Genomic DNA, 16,437 nt, shown 5'->3' with positions numbered 1-16,437 from the left:
TATTGCATGTGTCTCCAACTAACCTAAAGAGTTTGCAATCAACCATTTAACTGAGAATCTCACGAATTCCAGAGTTGAAAACTGAAAACTGTAGAATGTGAAAAATAAAAATAGAATGACATCTTTGGCAAATTGGCACTGCTGTAATTACATTCAATAGTATGACACACAAAAAAGCAACACACTGCACCAAGAAAGAACACCAAGAGTTCGGAATCATTTTTACTACTAGAAAAGTGAATAAAAAACATACACATTAAAGAAGCATTACTTGCGTGGAGACTAATCCTTATGGGTCTCCATCCTTCAAAGGCAATTCGTTTCTCTGGGTTATTTGTTTATAATTTTTTTTTCTATACAAGTTAGGCTTTTATGCAGGCATCACTGACTTTGGTGGATGCTATAGATATGTTTTTTTTGTTTATCTTTTTATTTGATGTCAACAAGTTTATTAGTACAAATCGACTTGCGTCATCACAGCATATTTACTAAAACCTTGTAGAATAAAAATACACTTTTTAACACCTCTTGTAATAAGAAGCCATGGGAATAGTGATCCCAGGATGTACAAAGGCCACTAGAAGGTGAAAACTACGACATAGTTTGAAGGCTATCCTCAGAACAAGCTACATTTTAAAAGACACCACCATTACAATAGAAAAGGGGCCTAAGCAATTTTTTTGTCTGAACCCTTTATAAATAATTTAATTCATCTTTTCTAGTTAAATGGCACTTACAATAAAATACATATTCCAGTAGTGCATTGGGCGTGCTGTATTAATTCCGCTGGTTCACAATTTTCCTTTTTTTTTTTTTGCAGGAGCCCATTGCTGATGAGACTGTATCTCTGATTAGCAGATACAAGACACTCGAGGTGCTGGGACATCCCAGCAGCAACAGGGCAAACCGCCACCACGGAGTGGTTACTTAAGGCCAATTGAAGTGCATGCTCTTTGACTTGGGGAAATTTCACTTTGTTTTTGGTCATTATTGATGCTCTGTTTCTCTTTCTTTTGACTTAAGGGGGGCCATTAAATCCAGTTTTTACCATGTGCAAACTAAAATGAATAAATAACTATGTACAGTAACAAGTCATTTTAGTTGGCTAATTCACTGGATAACGAGCCCCACACAAACTAATTTCCCAATAGGATAAAATTTATCTTTACAGCCTTAGCCCAAAAAAGGAAACAAACAACAAATTATGTGCAGTGAACAATGATAACAGTACGGTACTGCCATCGTTTCAGCTCTCAGCACTCACCGCTGTGAAGATGTAAAAGTCTGCCATGGTTTTCACTCTGTTCGATTATGAAGTTGTAAGTACTAACACCAACCAACATACAGGATAGATGCTTGATCGTCTTTTCAAGTCATTGTGACGATAAGTGTTTTGTATAACGTGAATATGATCTTCTGTTTTTGCATAATTAAAGCAACCAAGCCAAATATCGTCAATATCTACAATGTTACAAAGTTTAGCGTCACATGAACAATGCACTTGAAGTCATATACAGACTTGGAATAATGAATCACAATTAAAACACGGCTAATTCAAAACACTCACGTATGCAAAGAGACTATTTATGTGCTTTTATGTTTGGGATTTCTGGAAGGACAGGAATATTATTTTCAAAAAGGGTTTGACTTCTCAAACTTAAAACCATTCTTTCATTATTTTGATACATTCTTTAAAACCTAAAAAAATAATTTATTTTTATGAATTTCCGTTATATAAAATCTGTCAGTTGCTTCATTATTAATAATATTATTAAAAGTTATGCATGACCTGTTTCCAAATCAAGCTTGCAGGGAGGAAAACAAAAAATACTGACATATGTATACTGTACTTCACTGCAACATGAATTCAACTCTCATTGCAAGTTTGCTGATGACAACATTAAAGATTACATTTCTAATATGGAACACTGCACTGGTTAATGGATTTTGACATTATGGTAACAAGTAACATAGATTTTCCCTTAGTAAGGAAGCATTTCACTTCTGCATCTTATGATGATTGCTTCTCAAACATCAGAATCCCTCTGCCGATGCTTTCTATGAATTCTCTTTCTCATGCAGGTTAGTCGTTGGTGGCTGCACTGCTTGATTATATTAATCTTCTCTCTTTCTCTCACTGTAATTATGTGTATATGGTTAACATTGTGTACATATTTATATATGTGTGCATATCTATCTATCTAGGATGGACAGCGTCATCGTCGGATTGACGAACAGCCATGACTATCTATCTATCTATCTATCTATCTATCTATCTATCTATCTATCTATCTATCTGCACACCTAAACATAGAAAATATAATGTGTACTATGTGTATACATATAACTACTGTATAATCTGACTGCATCATTTTTAATTGTTTTTGATTTGTTGTTTGTTTTAGGCCAGTGCTGCGGCAATAGGCTTTGGCCCATTGTGATCCTGAACTGGATTGAGTGTGTTTCAGAATATACGATTTGTGAGGAAACCCTCAAAATGTGATACTTTAAAAGCACTTTGCCCCATTTGCATTTAATTCTTTGCAGACCCCCTCATTATAATAAAAATGACCCTGAGTTCTTGCTAGAGCCGAAGGTAGGGACAGTGGAGTGTGACATGATTTAACATAGCATTCTCAAACTCACTTAAACCAATTTACATTTGCCTGTTTTGACAGTACTCGACACAAGCCAGGAGGCAGTCTTGGACAGAACTCCAGTCCACTGCATGTTCCACACTCACAGTGTGGCACTACTGATTCACAAATACAGCTTCCTGAGTTTGAAACCCATGCCCATTTAATATCTATGTGGTGCCTATTTACTTTGTGAGTGGCATTTACATGTCCTCTTCATGTCTGCAATTGTGAGGATAGCCCAGGAGGGGTGGGCATCCATTTCCCTGGGGTCTGTAGGATTCTGCAAGTGTCTGATTTTATCTGTTATAACTGACTGTGGTCCCCCAGAGGTTTGTTTTCTGTAGGGATGCTGCCGACTGGAGTTTTTGTTTTTCTCTCCTCCATTGTAAATGATGATGTAAATAGACATACTGTATATTGTTAGGTTCCAATTGTGTTAAACAGATTGGATCTGCTTTGTTTTACTGCAGTTAAACAGATACTGTATGTACATGTGTTTATGTGTATATTTATGTAATTAATAATTTATAAAGTTTGTAATTGTATTCTGAGCACTCTGAGCCGGCAGTCAGTTAAGTGCACTATACAAAAATAAACATATCTGAATTTTCCCCTGGATAGCCCAATTTTCTTCCATCATCTCCTAAAATGTAATGTTTAGTTTGCTTGAACTTCTATATCGGCCAAGGCTGAGTGTGGGTGCATGAGGATAAATGTATGTGTGTATTTAGGATGTCAACTACTGGCAAACTGAACGTTAGTTTACAGAGTAAACAAGATGTACACATTGTTAAAGATTTAATAATAAGGCTGAAAGATTAAATCTAGCCTTCCAGCTAAAGTGCACTGTAAATACAAGGCCGTCAGTTCAAACCCCACCACTGATTCACTTTGCCCTGAATCTGCTGTAATTCTAAATAAATATATATAAATTCCACTATGTTGAATCTTTGTATTGTAAAGTGCCTTAAAATGATACTTGCTATGAAAAGGAACTATAAAAAGAAAGACTGACTGCCATTTTTCTTGTTTCATTGTGTTACAACATGGAATCTTAATGAACATAGCAGGGACTTTCTGCGGTGGTCTGCTGGCATCACAACTACAAGGTTGACAATTAAAGGCCCACTGACGGGGAGTAAGTTGCTTTACCTTACTGTGCCTTGGGATAATCCAATACAGAAAGACACTATATAAAATAAATGTTTGTTTGTTTGTTAAAAAAAAAAATGATGTTATAGGACTTAATAGGAAATTTATATTTTGAGAAAGACCCTTTTAAGGATTATAAAGTAGGGCTATTCAGTCAAAGAAATTATGACAAATATGACTTGTTTGAACACCATGATTTCAAATTTCCATTGAGCAGTAGCAGTGTAAGCCTTGAATTATGATATTTTTTAACAGAATTATAATCTGCCCATTCTTTTATTGTGCAGCATTTCCCCCAAAAACATAGTCTTCCCACTATGCTTTGCTGCATTTTTACCACAATCCACATTATTTTAAAACAAATGAACAGCCTGTTGTTCAAATATTCAATGGAATTTCAGAAATACTTCAAGGCCTTAATTAGTATACCCTATAGCTAAGAATAATGGTATAAGGTAATAAAATCTTCCTTTAATTAAGAGATAATATATTGATATGTTACTAAACGTGTAGTTGTGCTTATGGACTTTTTAAAGGAATTTGTATACATTGTTGATAAACCCTCATTAATGTATACCTTATGAACCCAAAATATTTAGTTTATTATCAACTTCTGTGATGTGATAATCAGTAAACTATGTTTAGAAGTAATCAGAATTGAAACATAATCATTTTGTGCACAGATTTTGTTTTCTTGTTGATAGCTAATCTATTATAAGCTGCATTAGTGTGCCTTTTGCATGCAATGTCCCAAGAAATGGCATAAAAGTCTCATTGAAAGACAAAAATAGCAGATTTATCGACCGCACTTTATATCTGTAGTGGCCGGTCACTGTGGTTACTGTGTTTACACAGTACTATAATATTCATATCATTTACAAATTCTTTAAAATATCAGGTTTATTTTTTTTTTATTATTTAAAACCATGCTAATTCTCAACGAAACCTTTATACTTCACTGCAAAATTGTTGCATACTAACAGTAAAACTATGACCATAGTTGAATTGTGTGTGCTTTTAAAATGGAACAACTCAGTAAAATATTGATTTGTCACTCAAAAGACACAAATAAATGTGCTGCTGTTTATTATAAGTGTCTGCTTTCATTTATTCCCTCCTGTAATCACCGTTTGGAGAAACTAAAGCTGAAGACGGATGCTTAATATGCTACATGGTGAAAGCCACATAACAATGTCTAAAGATTTTATTTCAACTTAGACTTGTCTGGATAAGGCAGTAGACTGTAGGTGTTTATTGACAAAATTTTTTTTTTTTTCATTTATAAGGGCAACCCAAATGACATGAACTTTGTAATCCCATTGTCCTATACTCACAGCTACATTTATAAAATACACCTTTTTTGATTTATGAACTATTCAGTAGTGAGTGATTAAGTGAGGCCTTGTTTTAAGATAATGGACATTTTATGTATTTTTTTATTTTTCTGAATAGGAACTGCAATCTGTTAGTAATGGAGTGTAGCATGTATCAGTGTGTATACAACTCCTGTCATTTTCACAGCTGATTGGAAATATTGATGTATCCAAGAACTACTCATAAGCTGAACCTTCTACCCACCACAGAGTCCGCACCCCCAGCCCCCTCCCAGCACCGATCCAACACTTGAGGATGGCAGAGAGATATGCATTGATCATGACAGATGTGTCCAGCAGAACTTCGAGTCAGTGTCGGTCATAAGCCGTGGCAGTGGCTGCAGGTCCAGCTCCTCGTGTTGCTGAACTATAATAATAGGGAGATCCTGCAAAACAACAACACAAAATAGGAAATCAGCTCTTTATAAAGCACTTTTATGGTGAGTACTACTCAAAACCCTTTCATATGAACAGTACAACACACCGTGAAGTACAGTCAATTTAAATGAGTAGGTCGAGGTTGCACATTGAAGATGACCTGATTTTTAAGATTGTAAGCTCAATTTTTCAATCTCTATCTACTTGTTTATACTTTCAGAAATGACCAATGTCACATTTCAGATTTCGGTGGAATAAAGGTGACATTTGATCACTTTGGGATCAAGAGACTTGTCTGCTCCTTTCCATTCTTCTATTGAGCAGTTGACCCTGTACAACAGAGAAAATTTATTAAGAATGAGATGGCTAGCATTGAACAATACTGGAATGTGTTTAAATGTAAATGTGAAAAAAGGTAAACACATGAAGACAAGAAAGGGAAAACAAAAAATTGGAAAGAAACAATGTGGGTGAAAAATAACATAATAGTCAAAAAACCATGGAATATGCTGGTCATTACATAATTAGAACAAACAAAGAAAAATGTCTTGGCAAAAAAGAAATAAAAAAGAAAACACATAAAAGCACAATAGAGTGAAAAGTAAAAACTAAAGACTCAACAAAAAAAAAAGATGAGTAATAGAGAAAGTCTGCATTAATAAATGTTACAGTCAGACTCAAAAAGTCTCAGGTGAAGGCTGAATAATTGTCATTGCCAGGCAAGAGCAAGTCTGAGGTGTAGCCTAGGCCAGAGTCTAACAAAAGGCACAACGCCATGAGAGATGTTGTATTCTTAGATCATATCTTGGATGATAATTCACAGTCAAAACATAAATTAGATGTTCTTTGTTCCTCATTTATATTCTGCTCACCCTAGAGAGAAGGCAGATTGTTTTTACTCTTAGAGGGACTTGAAAATGAAATATAATTGATAGCCGAGTCTAATTCAAAAACCAAAACCAAATCATAATCCTGAACCATCATCGTAGTAATTACTGCAAAGGTTCAAAAGAGTCTGAATTCACTGCTAAGCACCCACCAAACCCTCAAACTGATTTGTTTTCAATCCAATCCCGGATAAAACAGAGATCCTCAGGACTGAGCTTTATGCACTCACGTCAATGGCGTTTTGAGTTGTGCTACCTGAGATTGTTACCATCCCGAGCAGCATAACAGGCGGCGATGTCCATAAGGCAGGGGTGGGCAAAGTCAGTGGCTGCAGGTTTTTGTTCCAACCCAATTGCTTAATAAGAAGCACTTATTGCTCTAGAAACACTTGTGCTTCATTTTAGTTGTCTCCCTCATTAAGATTTTGAACCCTTATTGCTTATTTAAGTCTTAAACAGCTGCATTCTCGGTTTTTAATTGCGCCTTATTAGCAATTAGATGCAAATGACAAAAGAAACCAGCAGTTATCCATTTTGCTTGTTACCCTTTACACCTGTGTGTATTTATCGTGCACTATTTGGTTTAATTAAATACTTGGAAGGAAAGAGAAGAGAAAAAAGTGAAGGATTGAGAATTACCCATCCGTTTTACACTTCAAAGTATTTAGATGATATCCTTAGAATGGAAAAAAAAATCTAGGATATGAGAATGACTTGACATAGCAGAGTTAAAGCACTAACAAGCCATGAAATGTAATTATTGACAAGGATTGTTTTCTAATTAAGCAACTGGGTTGGAACAAAAACCCGCAGCCACTGCGGCCCTCCAGGAATGACTTTGCCCACCCCTGCCATAAGGGAAACACAGTTGAGAAAGTTGTGAAAAATATTTTTGTCTTCAACAATAATTTTGCAAGTTTCAAAATCCCAATAGAAAGGTAATAATTGCAGGAACAAGAAACATGCAAAATGATCAATATTTAAAAAGCCAAATTAAATCCATTGTGACTCAGTGTTGTAGAACGGTAAAATATGAAAACTTCCAAGGGGGTGAAGACTTTTAATAAGCCCAGTAAATGCATGCATACAAATACAGTGAAGCAAAGAGTTCTAAAAATGAATTAAATCCATCCATCCATCTTCTTAACCTGCTCATCCAGGGCAAGTAACTCATTTGAACTGATCTGGTGTAGGTGATTATTTATACACTTTATACAATTTCTACACAACTCGTATAATATATCCATGTATGAAATTTTGACCATAACAGTCGTCAGTATAATTGTCAGATAATTATACTGATTAAAATTACAGTATATAGTCACCCTTTCAGCTTTATCTAACAGTAGTAGATAAGTTTAGACTTAGATCCTGATCAACTGAAATATGGACTCAAAGTAACATCATAACTCTATTTCTCTTCAGTTTCTTTTAATTTCTTCTTTTTTTTTTTTTTGGCTTTTCTGTAATGATTTTTTAAATAATTGGTTAAATCTATTATGTTATTATTATTTGTTTGATGATTCTGCGATTGTAATATTCTGCTTTTTGAAAAAACAACAAAAATGTATAAAATAAATAAAAACAAAGTGATTTTTTTCACAACAAAAATAATTTCCATCTTAATAACAAGGAGAAGGGGATCATAAATTTGTTTTGAATTACAAAAAGTGACACTAATACAAATAATTGATTTAATTGAGTTTTAACAAGGTCATTGTTTTTTTTTAGATTTCAAGTATTTTGGGAGAAACAAATGCTAGTTTCTAGCATATTTATATATTATATTTTAATTCTTCCATTATCATAACATTGGTTAGCATTTACGCCCGAAGATCAGGAGAAAAAACACTGGTGTGATTTTTGTTTTATGTTTAGCTGCAGTGGTTAGTAGATGATGAGCTTTAAATTTAGAACCGTGGTGGGGCTTCAAAGTCTTGTTTAATGCCTTTTTTGTTCATTGTTGAGCCATTTATGTATGTTACTGTTACTTTTGTTATTTAGCTGCTGTATTTTCTTTGCCTGTGTTATGTTCGATGTGTTTTCTTGGAAGTCCCACAAGAGGTGGGGGCCACCTGCAATTAATGCCAAGATCACCCAATAAATGCAAATGGCCTTCCACAGTTCCTGGCAGTTCATTTTAAATGCCCTTGGAAGTTGTGGTAAGTTTTTGCGTTTCTTCTGTGGTTACTGTAAATTATTTGATTTTAGATCTGTTTACTCTGCCATTTGACTACTCTTCAGAGTCTCCTTTTGGGACTTTGTTTACACTGGATTGCCTTATTGTTTTAGACAACTCCATTTCACATCTTTGTGCTCTATGGAGATTCAATGGTACTGAAGAGCTCTTTTATATTATTAAAATTCTATTAGGCCCTTTATCTGTCTTGCTGGTGTTTTTGACAAGATTTCCCTCTCAAACGGGCATTTTTTGGTACTGCTTTTTGGCTTACATGATTTGGGACTCAAAGTTCATGACACCTAAAGCAAGGCAGGGAAGTGGTGACTGGACTGTCACGTGGTGTTCCACTCAAGACTGTACTTGGCTCCTTATGACTCTACTCTCTATTAGAAGAAGTGTGTTATTCACTCCCTTTTATTGTATGCTTGTTTTTCTTTAAAGTATAAATACAACTTTGATAACAAACAAATTTCAACAATAACACTTTTATGAAAATGTTAATATACAGTTATGATTTATTTGATGAACTATTTTTTTTTAAATAACACCACCTTGGGCAAAAATCACAGTTTTCAAACGTTTTCTGGAGCCAGCTATGAATCCGAGAAATCTTATTTTGTGCATGTGTCCCTCTTCTCCCTTGCAGATCACTTTTATCTGTGGGATGTTCACGGGATATCTTGTGTGCACAGCACACTGATTTTCAATGATGTTCAATTCTGGAGACTGCGAGGATCATTCCAAAACCTTCACCTTGTGTTTTTTGAGGTACTTCAGAGTAGATTTTAAAGTGTATTTTGGACTATTGTCTTGTTATTGAAGTCATTCTTTTTTCGGCTTCAGTTTTCCTGACTGCTGTCTGACATTCCCCTTGATATTTAGTTGAATCTGTACTTCTCTGTATTACTGCAATGTTTCCTGTGTCACTAGCAGCCATAACAGATCCAGTCCCATATTTATCAGTTTACAGGGTAATCTTCTCTTCAAATGTGGTCTTTTTTTTCCAAACAAAACCCTTTGTGGTTGAAACCAAAGAGTTAATTTTTCACTTCTGTCCACGGCACTTAATGCTTTCTTCTGTTTAATGCAAATTTTGCAAATTTGAAGATGTTATTTTTTGATGAGATCACAAGTAAGCTTTCCTTCTACTGGATCTTCCATGAAGGTCATGTCTGTGTGAGTCATGCTGCACAGTACAGATTTGCAGCACCTCTCCTTTCTCAGCTAAACCTCCCTGCAGGTCCCTTGCAGTCATATGGGAGGTTTTGCTTTGGCTTCCTACTATTCTATCTGTCATTTTTCTTGGTCTTCCAGAACTTGTCCTGACCTCCATGGTCCCTCTTAATTTCCATTCTTAATAAAATTTAGGACTGTGAAAATTACTAGATGAAAGGACTTTGATGTAACCTTTTCTGGTTTTGTGGGTATCAATTACAGTAGTTTAATTCTCACAACCTATGTCAGTTGCTTAGAAAAGCCCATAGTCGTTGAATGTTGCACAACTTTGGAAGAGTCAAATCATTTGTTAGGCTCTGGAATTGTCATCAGCGGATAATTTCTAATGACAATTCTTGACCAGACTGTCATCTGACAAGCTATGCCAGACCAGAGTAACAACTGAATGAGTTCTGAGACCCTACAGCTGAAGGGATGTCCAAAATGTGTGCAAATGCCACATGTATTTCACTTTTTACTGTAAATTATAACTGCACATTAATATTTTCACAAAATATTTTAGTTTGTTTTCTGTTGATGTTGTATTTACTTTTTACTTCAGATAGATAGATAGATAGATAGATAGATAGATAGATAGATAGATAGACAGATAGATAGATAGATAGATAGATAGATAGATAGATAGATAGATAGATAGATAGATAGATAGATAGATAGATAGATAGATACTTTATTAATCCTAATGGGAAATTCACAAATGCCAAAAAATATGTAGATAGATAGATAGATAGATAGATAGATAGATAGATAGATAGATAGATAGATAGATAGATAGATAGATAGATAGATAGATAGATACTTTATTAATCCCAGGGGGAAATTCACATACTCCAGCAGCAAAAAATATTAAATTAAAGAGTAATAAAAAAATGCAGGTAAAAAACAGACAATAACTTGAATAATGTTCAACGTTTACCCCCTCTGGTGGAATTGAAGAGTCACATAGTTTGGGGGAGGAATAATCTTCTCAGTCTGTCAGTGGAGCAGGACAGTGACAGCAGTCTGTCGCTGAAACAGCTCCTCTGTCTGGAGATGAAACTGTTTAATGGATGTAGTGGATTCTCCATAATTGATAGGAGCCTGCTGAGTGCCCGTTGCTCTGCTACGGATGTCAAACCGTCCAGCTCTATGCCAACAATATAGCCTGCCTTCCTCACCAGTTTGTCCAGGCGTGAGGCATCCTTCTTCTTAATGCTGCCTCCCCAGCACACCACTGCGTAGAAGAGGGCACTCGCCACAACCATCTGATAGAACATCTGCAGCATCTTACTGCAGATGTTGAAGGATGCCAGTCTTCTAAGGAAGTACAGGCGGCTCTGTCCTTTCTTGCACAGAGAATCAGTATTGGCAGTCCAGTCCAATTTATCGTCCAGCTGCACTCCCAGGTATTTATAGGTCTGCACTCTCTGCACACAGTCACCTCTGATGATCACGGGGTCCATGAGGGGCCTGGGTCTCCTAAAATCCACCACCAGTTCCTTGGTTTTGCTGGTGTTCAGTTGTAGGTGGTTTAAGTCGCACCATTTAACAAAGTCCTTGATGAGGTTTCTATACTCCTCCTCCTGCCTACTCCTGATGCAGCCCACGATAGCAGTGTCGTCAGCAAACTTTTGCACGTGGCAGGACTCCGAGTTATATTGGAAGTCTGATGTATATAGGCTGAACAGGACCGGAGAAAGTACAGTCCCCTGCGGCGCTCCTGTGTTGCTGACCACAATGTCAGATCTGCAATTCCGAGACGCACATACTGAGGTCTGTTTGTAAGATAGTCCACGATCCATGCCACTAGATATGAATCTACTCCCATCTCTGTCATCTTGTCCCTAAGGAGCAGAGGTTGGATGGTGTTGAAGGCGCTAGAGAAGTCTAGAAACATAATTCTTACAGCGCCATTGCCTCTGTCCAAGTGGGAGAGGGATCGATGTAGCATATAGATGATGGCATCTTCCGCTCCCACCTTCTCCTGGTATGCGAACTGCAGAGGGTCGAGGGCATGTTGGACCTGTGGCCTCAGGTGGTGAAGCAGCAGCCGCTCCATGGTCTTCATCACATGTGATGTTAGAGCGACAGGCCGGAAGTCATTCAGCTCACCAGGACATGATACCTTTGGGACTGGGGTGATGCAAGATGTTTTCCAAAGCCTCTGGACTTTCCCCTGTTCCAGGCTCAGGTTGAAGATGCGCTGTAGAGGACCCCCCAGCTCTGATGCACAGACCTTCAGCAGTCGTGGCGATACTCCATCTGGACCTGCTGCTTTGCTGGCACGAAGTTTCCTCAGCTCTCTGCTCACTTGCGCTGCTGTAATTGTGGGTGGGGATGTCTCTCCTATGTTGGTATCAGCAGAAGGATGTGTACAGAGTGCAGTACTCCGAGGTGAGAGTGGGTTAGGGTGGTCAAACCTGTTAAAGAAGATGTTCATTTGGTTTGTTCTCTTCACGTCTCTCTCGATGGTGGTACCCCGCTTTGAGCTGCAGCCAGTGATGATCTTCATCCCATCCCACACTTCCTTCATGCTGTTGTTCTGCAACTTCTGCTCCAGCTTTCTCCTGTACTGCTCTTTCGCCGCCCTGAGCTGGACTCGGAGTTCCTTCTGCACACGCTTGAGCTCATGCTGATCACCTTCTTTAAAGGCCCTTTTCTTTTGGTTCAAAAGGCCCTTGATGTCACTTGTAATCCATGGCTTGTTGTTAGCATAGCAGCGTACAGTTCTTACTGGAACTACAATGTCCATACAGAAGTTGATGTAGTCAGTAGTGCAGTCAACAACCTCCTCAATGTTCTCACTATGTGATCCCTGCAGGATATCCCAGTCTGTAGTTCCAAAACATTGTCTCAGAGCATTCTCAGCCTCCGGGGTCCACTTCCTGAATGATCGTGTGGTTGTAGGTAGGACTTTCACTTTTGGTTTGTAGTGAGGCTGAAGCAGAACCAGGTTATGATCTCCTTTCCCAAGCGCAGGCAGCGGGGTGGCACTGTATGCGTCTTTAACGTTTGCATACAGTAAATCAATAGTCTTATTTCCCCGGGTGTTGCAGTCCACATACTGGGAGAATGCAGGTAATGTTTTGTCCAGCGTCACATGGTTAAAGTCTCCAGCGATTAGCACAAGTGCCTCGGGGTGCTGCGTTTGTAACTTAGCAACAGCAGAATGGATGATGTCACTCGCTATCTCCACGTCCGCCCGAGGAGGAATATACACGATGACAACAATGACGTGTCCAAACTCTCTGGGCAAGTATGTAGGCCACGGCTGTTCAGATGTTTGAATGTTACAATATTTGCATGATCCATTTTCCAAAGTTTTTTTGCAAGCTTTTGCAAATGAAATATTATGACTGACACAAAACATTCATAAAATGTATTTACAAGGATTTTTTAAAAATATTATAAAGTATATATTGCAGAAACTTGAAGAGAATTGTAACTTCTGTTTTACTATGTGGCGGCACGGTGGTACAGTGGGTAGCGCTGCTGCCTCGCAGTTAGGAGACCCGGGTTTGCTTCCCGCTTGGCGATTCTAAATTGTCCCTAGTGCATGCTTGGTGTGTGTGTGTGTGTGTGTGTGTGCGCCCTGCAGTGGGCTGGCACCCTGCCCGGGGTTTGTTTCCTGCCTTGCGCCCTGTGTTGGCAGGGATAGGCTCCAGCAGACCCCCGTGACCCTGTAGTTAGGATATAGCGGGTTGGATAATGGATGGATGGATGTTTTACTATCAGATATCACACAATATAATTCGGCCTTTGCTGTGAAACTTCTTTACACTCATTCACTTTATTAAAGGAACGGCTCAGTCATAAGCAGACAGGATAACCGGCCTGGCCTGCTGTGCTTTCCGAGGCAGCTTTAGGAGCTGTGACTGAAAGGGTCACTGAAAAGTGACGATAACCATTAGATTCACCACTCTCAGTCATTCGTGATCCAACAAAAAGCCTGGGTTAAGCTGTCTGCTGTTTCTGCCCTCTTCCTTCCAAAGCAGCTCTTCTCAGCTTTCATGGACATTGAACTTCTGATGGGCAATCATCATTTCCAGAAATAGACAGACTTCCTCTGTTCTCCTTAACTCCCACTCATTATATATCATGAAATCCTTTCGCTTCATTGGTTTCAAGCTTGACTATGGAATAGCTGGGGTCTAAACATTTTTTCTACTATGATGATCACATTCTTTCTACACAAAGCACATAAAGGAAGTTATAATAAGTATAATAGTTATTTGGTTTATCTTATTTAGTTACAAGAAGTATAACTAGCAGGATTTTCAGTAATATATTTAACAGACAAGAAAGGTGCATTTTGTAATAAAGAATGTAAGCACAGACTCTGAAATAGTATACTAATAACAAAATAATGAAGTAAAAGTAGGACCTGACAACAAAACAACTTTAAACTGTAACCTACAAAACATTGCTGGTTCCATTCCTATCTATGAATGCCAAATCCTGAGAAGCACTGAGAAGTCAATTAATCTGCCAGTGTGTGCTCTATATAAAAATATGTAGAAAATTGCAAGATATTTGGATATCATCATACCCTAAATGAAAAGATCTTAAATGGATCTGCATTGCTGTTTTCTGCCAATGAAATTGTTGGGCTTATTGACACCTACAATTTTAGACTGAATCCCCAAACAAAGAGTCTTCAATTTAAAAAATATCAACCAGTTTAAATTACTTTAATTGTTTTCTGGTCCATCATCTGTCTGTAATAATTTTGCATTTTCTTTCAGCTTTCTATCCTTAGTAAAAAAAAATATATTCTTCAGCTTGACCCTCACAAGTTATATAACATACCATTGTGAATACATTCTTCTTACCGGTGCAAAATTTAGAGGCAGCTTCTTTAATCAACAGATTTCTTAAATAATAGTCTTAGTAGCCTCTGTTCATGGGACTCCAACTTTGGCTCAGGACACATTAACTTGCCATTTTAAAAATTACAGAAGGGCAATCTGCTAAAATTAATTCATAAAGTGTATGTTTATGTACTGGGTAATGATGTTCCGAACTCCAGTGTGGGAATCAGATATTCAAGGAAGGAAAAAAGTTGGCTTGAGGAATCATGCCAGTGACAAATATGAATTCTGTCATGATGGGATTTTGTTTTTAATATTCTAGGTATCATTTAAGTTTAAAAAGTCAATGTCTTTACAGAGAAGTTTTTGAGTATGGAGGTATCAAATATCCAAGTAAATATTGTGACAAAAATGTATTTAAGGTTTTGGAAATTAATTTTGTGTTATCATTTTATTGTCTGTATGGACAAAGCTACTTTGTATGCTTGTCGCTGTGACACATGTCTCAGTAGTTGGGGGCCTTGGTTATGTGGGTCGCAGCATCTAATGTCAGTAGTGTGACGGCCTAAAAGTTCACCTCTGATGTTCAATTCCTATCTGAGTTGGTGGATATTCCCTTATAAGATTTCATGTGCAAACTTACTTTATTTTGTCTCTGGTTACTGAAACTTTTGCTTCGGATTTGTTTTCTAAGATTATTGAGTTTTGACTTGGGTTTGGTGAAAGTAGTATTAGATTTTTGGCTCTGAACTTTATGAATATTTCTGACCATGTCTTACTCTCCTGATCCTAAAATACTGTTTCTGTCACTGAGCAGAGAGGTTAGGAGCAGGCACTGATACAGCACATTGCCGCACCTACCACACGACAAACCAACTCGGGATCCCAGATTAGGACTTGAGTGCAGCCATGCAACAGGTGACACCTCAGCACCACACTAGTTCAGATGGAATGGAACAGTGTGAGGTTTTTTATGGTGGCTGGAGTGCCAATTCTGCCACCAACCGCCAGATTTTTCCCTGCAGGTTGGAGGGCCTACATGCAGGGCTGGATGCAGATTAACCTCATACCCAGGACGGAGCAATTGCAGGTTAGGTGCCTTGCTTAAGGGCCCAACAAAGTAGAGTCACTTTTGGTGTTTACGGGATTCGAACCAGCAACCTTCCGATTGCCTGTACGGATTTCTAGCCTCAGAACCACCACTCTGAGTCAGTACAAATTCCTAATAAATGATTTGAGAATAACAGTCTCAGGCATTTTGCTTAACCACTACCATTGTTACTCTTGCTGGTATCAATGGTGCTGGCTGTTTCTTGGCAATAACAATTACACTACAATTACTTGAAGTAATTTCTTTATTTTCATATCATAAAGATGTCTCAGATACAACTAATGATGAATTCCTATTACAGTTCAACAAACTACAATGTAGAAAGGTCAACACAAAAGTGATGTTGAAACAGAGACAGTACCTAATTTAAAGACAATTGTCTTTCCACTTAATGCAGTGCTTTTCACCCTCCAGCATCACTAGTAACAGTTTTTCCACTTTCCCCTCCAATTAATGATGGTGGTTAACAACAATCTTGTCTGAAGATAACCAGCAGGAAAGTTATAAAGGGAGTGGGAAGGAAGTGCAGAAGATATCGGGACCCGGTTTTCTTTAGGGAATGACCTGCTGTGAACATAGAAAATTAAAGACAGGGGGGGGGGTTGTTGTCAAAAAAACTGAACCTCAGTAATTTTAACATTCTGAGTCCAGAGTCATCATAAATCTCATCAAGTGTCATGGTGCCTTGA

At 37.7% G+C, this 16,437-nt stretch overlaps 1 protein-coding gene across 4 annotated transcripts in view; it reads right to left on the bottom strand.

The window, feature by feature from the left end:
• Nucleotides 1-3,803: 3,803 nt before the first annotated feature.
• The window catches only part of pax5 (paired box 5), a 262,678-nt gene continuing 250,044 nt past the window's right edge, over nucleotides 3,804-16,437 (bottom strand). For all 4 annotated transcript variants that reach the window (XM_028805784.2, XM_051930047.1, XM_051930046.1 and 1 more), the window contains one exon: nucleotides 3,804-5,550. In XM_028805784.2, coding sequence (XP_028661617.1) covers nucleotides 5,474-5,550 — 77 coding nt within the window. In that variant the 3' untranslated portion in view covers nucleotides 3,804-5,473. The remainder of the gene's footprint in view (nucleotides 5,551-16,437) is intronic.

This window comes from Erpetoichthys calabaricus, chromosome 7 (genome assembly GCF_900747795.2).
Source record: "Erpetoichthys calabaricus chromosome 7, fErpCal1.3, whole genome shotgun sequence".
Taxonomy (NCBI): domain Eukaryota; kingdom Metazoa; phylum Chordata; class Cladistia; order Polypteriformes; family Polypteridae; genus Erpetoichthys; species Erpetoichthys calabaricus.
Note: the sequence above shows the minus strand (reverse complement) of the source record. Positions and strands in the feature narration are given on the sequence as shown.